The sequence below is a fragment of the Triturus cristatus genome, chromosome 12, assembly GCF_964204655.1.
Source record: "Triturus cristatus chromosome 12, aTriCri1.1, whole genome shotgun sequence".
NCBI lineage: Eukaryota > Metazoa > Chordata > Amphibia > Caudata > Salamandridae > Triturus > Triturus cristatus.
Window position 1 is genome coordinate 75,971,005 of NC_140595.1, and position 5,178 is coordinate 75,976,182.

General features: G+C 39.3%; 1 protein-coding gene across 1 annotated transcript; it reads left to right on the top strand.

Moving 5' to 3' along the window:
* The first annotated feature begins 3,501 nt into the window (after positions 1-3,501).
* On the top strand, positions 3,502-4,440 carry LOC146772597 (olfactory receptor 1f45-like). The gene has a single exon (XM_085637020.1). It carries the CDS (start codon positions 3,502-3,504, stop codon positions 4,438-4,440), a length of 939 nt encoding a protein of 312 aa, XP_085493146.1.
* The last annotated feature ends 738 nt before the right edge of the window (positions 4,441-5,178 follow it).

Genomic DNA, 5,178 nt, shown 5'->3' on the forward strand with positions numbered 1-5,178 from the left:
TTGGAAATTAGCATCTAAAAAACCTTAGAAATTCACTGAAAAAACCATAGGTTTCAGGGACGTTATAGTTAGTTGCACATTTCACTCGTACAAAACCATAGAAATTACTCCGTTATAGTTAGTTCAGCTAACTATAAATCGCGCCCCAGCAATGCACTGCTGATAAAGTCACATATTACATCATTCATAACATGGTCAGTGACATCACCGATGACATCTCAAATTACATCTTAGTAAACATTCGAATCGGCCGAAACCAGGAAGCGGCGGCCGCCATTTTGTCTCTCGCACTGAGTGTTGTTTATCAAACAAGATGGCCAAAAACATGTTACGGGGCTGTTTTGACAACTCCCTCCCACTTAGTCATGTTGAGGGAGTCCCCAAACATCCCCCAAGAGCAAAAACGGTTTTATTTTTTTTTCGGCAATTTCGCCGAGTACGCTTACCGTACGCTTACCGTAAGCGTACGGTAAAAAAAAAAAAAAAAAAAAAACACTATCCACACTTACCCCACCCCCTGTGCTTTTGGTGGCCGTAGGCCACCAAATGTACAGGGCTTATTAATAGGTAAAAAAAACTAAATTTTGGCAACATGAAATTATAAAATCGAAATAAAAAAAACACTATCCACATTGACCCCACCCCCTGTGCTTTTGGTGGCCGAAGGCCACCAAATGTACAGGGCTTATTAAAGTTGATAAAAACCGTGCACGGAACGAACTGCGTTAAGTGGGCGCGCACGCCTCGAATGGCGTAAAGTAACTTAGCATTTAAAAAACCGTACAAATTCACTGAAAAAACCATAGGTTTCACACACGTTATAGTTAGGAATTAGCATTTAAAAAACCTTGCAAATTCACTGAAAAAACCATAGGTTTCACACATGTTATAGTTAGCGGAAATTTTACTGATAAAAAACCAGTGAAATTGCCCCGTTATAGTTAGTGCTGGCAACTATAACTCACGCGACCGCAATCTTCTGCTGATGACATATGTGTCTTTATGAAAAAAAAATATTTGTAATATATGTATAGCTAAAAATGTATGGAAGAAGACATGGGCAAATAAGTGTCTAAATACAGTATTAGCATCAGCAGAGGATTGCGGTCGCGTGAGTTATAGTTGCCAGCACTAACTATAACGGGGCAATTTCACTGGTTTTTTATCAGTAAAATTTCCGCTAACTATAACATGTGTGAAACCTATGGTTTTTTCAGTGAATATATATATATATATATATCTTCTACCATCATCTTTGGCACATGTTGACGAACCTTTGCGGAATTTTCAAAACTAATGGGGCGCTCCGGTCAGCTCCTGTCTTTAAAGTTTTGGGTTGATTCGTCAAGCGGGGGCCGAAAAAAAAGGGGGGTCCCAAAACGTGTTTTCTACATGTTAATTTCCATAGGAAACTTTAGACACGGCTACAGCCCAAACTGGCAAACATGTAGCTTTTGGTCTAGAAAGCACTCTCTTCTTTAAATGGTGTAAATCCGTTCAGTAGTTCTTGAGAAATGTAAACATTTACCGTCCAAGTGTTTCCTGTCAATACGGGGACTTGTGGAATGCATATTTATATATATATATATACATATACACATATATATGTATATATATATGTATATATATATATATATATATATATATATATATATATATATATATATATATATATATATATATATATATATATATATATATATATATAAGATATATATAACCAAACTCCGTTTCAAGTTTGAAGGAATGTCCTCAAAAAACGGAAGCAGACCCAAAGTGCGGTGAACAATCCAAATAATTTATTTAAGTATAAAAAACACCATTGCCGCCATTACGCATTTCAGCCCATCACAGGCCTTGGTCACATGGTGCGCAACACAGCGGGTTTGCCAATTATATCTGCCTTAGTGAGTCACATGTGCAACAAGTGGTCAAGCATAGAAATAAACAAACAGGCAACATGTCCACTGATAGTCTGTCTTCACATGGCTATATCCCAACTAGTTGTAATCTCTGTCTAAATACATTGTATTACCAGACTAATGCTTTATACAACTTTGTCATTTAACGGGGGAGTTTGTTTGTAAATAAACAATTACTCATTATAAAAGCGTATGGTGTATAAATCATTTGAATTATCTCATGACATGCATAATGCAACTTAATATCACCATAATAAATGTTTAAAACCCTCCTATTTGGGAAAAGAGAAAGAATTTATTATTCATAATTCATTTTCATATAAAAAAGACACGTTATCCTTCCGTAATGTTGCGCCAATGGGGCCATTCTATTTAGACCCTTGCTAAGATAAAGTGACTGTGCAAAATAGTGCAAATATGCATATCTGTAACATCATTCGTTAATAAATATACAGTACAATTTCTTATTAAAAAAGAGAAAACCCTATGTGCAAAAAAGTGTGTATAAAAACTAGCTAAACTTAACCCCTTCGCCACGGCAGGAATTCCGCCGCGGCGCTGGGGGGGGTTTGGGGGCAGCGCGGTGGCGCTGTGCTCGTGACGGAACCGCTCCGTCACGAGCCACGGTTGAGCTGTGCTCATGACGGAGTGGTTACGTCACGTCTCCGCCCACTGCGCTAATCGCCCACACAGGCGGGGAATTAGCGCCGCGTGGGCGGAGCGGCGGCCAACGGCCGCAGCATGACGGAACCACTCCGTCATGAGCACAGCGCAACCGTGGCTCATGACGGAGTGGTTCCGTCATGAGCGGGGAAGGGGTTAAATAGTATTACACACAAAACAGGGAAATAGTAGCATGTGTTTGAAACTAGTTATAGTTATATAATCCTGTACCTAATATCAGAACAATTGATGACTAGCGTATAAATGGGTAAAAAAGTCCTCACTTGAATTTAATCCTCGGGGACTTTTACTATCCAGCTCCAAAATGTAATCAGTTTCCAATCTCCTAAGTGCGGCCTCTCAGTTGCCTCCCCTTCTCATCGTTGGAATTGAGTCCACCACCCAGTAACTGAAAGCCTCCAGTTTACTGGCGTGGTGCTCCTTGAAGTGGCGTGCCACCGGGTAAGTCAGATCATTATTGGGGATTGCTCGCATGTGCTGGAGTACCTGCTTGTGAACCTGCAGCTTGGTACTACCATCATAACGCAGGCCACAGGAGCACTCCAGCACATACAACGCAAAATCCGTTCTGCAATTGAGATACATATATATATATATAGATATATATGTTATAGAGAGCGGTAGAAAGAGAGATAATAAGACCCCTCTTCGGGATCCAGAAAAGAGTTACTGTAAGAGGATTATCGGACTACTAACATTCCTCATCAACTTGCACCTAACTATTTGTATTCTGGTCTTTTCTCTGGAGAGGTTATGTATATATTCTCTTGAGCCATATGATATTATACCAAGTTGTGCTTGACTGAAAAGTGGAGTTTGTGACACATGCTGGAGACAGGTGAAAGTAGCGAAACAGGTGTGAGTCTACCAAAACATTGTTTTGTTCCTTCCAGAGATGGAGAGAAGAAACCAGAGTTCTGCCACAGAATTCATCCTCTTGGGATTCCCGAGTCGCCCAGATCAGCAGCTTCTTCTCTTCTTCATCTTCTTTACTATGTATACAGTCATCTTGCTTGGAAACCTGACAATATTTACTATCATCAGGATGGACCCTCGACTTCACACACCAATGTATTTCTTTTTGAGCATCCTGGCTTGTGTAGATGTCTGCTTCACATCAATGACAGTGCCAAAACTGCTGGTGGACCTCCCGTCTGTGAGGAGGACCATATCTTTTTCTGCTTGCATAACCCAGTTACACTTTTTCCTTTCATTTGGCAATATGGACAGTTTCATGTTGGGAATAATGGGGTTTGATCGTTATATGGCAATTTGTCATCCGTTACATTATGCACAGGTTATGACAAAGCGGTTCTGTGTATCACTTGTGAGCTGTACCTGGGTGTTCGTCTCACTACATGCATCACTGCATAGTGTCTTAGCCGCCAAGTTACTTTATTGTGATTCTAATGAAATCCATCACTACTTTTGTGATATCCCGGCTCTTCTAAAGCTATCCTGTTCAGATACCACCATTAATGAGCTTGCTCTCTCCACTGAGACCACTGCAGTTGTGTTAGCCCCCTTTCTTTGTATTGTAATTTCTTATGGTCAGATCACTGTAGTCATTCTGAAAATAAAGACTTCCCAAGGAAGGAGGAAAGCCTTTTCTACCTGTTTCTCCCATCTCACATCTACCTCCCTTTTCTATGGGCCTATACTTTTTACATACGTCCGTCCATCCTCAGTCTACTCGCTTGATAAGGGCATATGGATAAGTGTAATGTACTGCATGGTGACTTCTATGCTGAACCCATTTGTTTATAGTATCAGAAATAATGATGTCAAAGAGGCATTCAAGAAATTGAGAGGTACAGTGACAAGTTATCGATAAATTCTACTGAAAAAAGAGGAAAAGCTTGATGTTATGTTACACTTACAATGTTATGGTTTATGTGTGTGTGTTTATATTTTTTGTTTGATATAGTTTTATTGAGTTTGACAAATGAACTGCACATTTGTACATTATAGAAATTGCTGTGAATATGTCCAAGTGTATGGAGGCACATAATAAAATTTAACATGTTGTCAAATTGTACCATGCTTCATCTTGTCATTCGTTGATACTTTTAGCTAACATATTGAGGTTAGCTGAGATTAGCTGACTCTTGCTCTCCTATCAGATATATTTGTTCCCCAGTAGTCGGTGTCTGCACTGTCTCCAAGATTCTGGGTTTTAGATGTTCTAGGTATTTTTCAGGAATTATCAGATTACAGCGTGTTTTTTGACATTTTTTGTCATTACCCTCAACCTTCCAGGCCATTGACATTGAGGTCCCCATTGCCTGCTTCTGTTTCAGAAAGATAGCTGTAAATTGTGTGAGTATATTTATATATACATATGTGTGTTTTATCCTGCACTCACGAGCGGGCACCGCTCATATATTTCAGCTCCCCACAAAGTAGAAACAACCAGAACTGGCGTTACTATAAATCTATTGCAGATTTATTTTGCGAAAAGAAATCAACACAACAAACGCGTTTCGGCAATCCTGCCCTCGTCTTCGTCAATGAGGACATTGCTGAAATAAATACATATATATATATATATATATATATATATATATATATA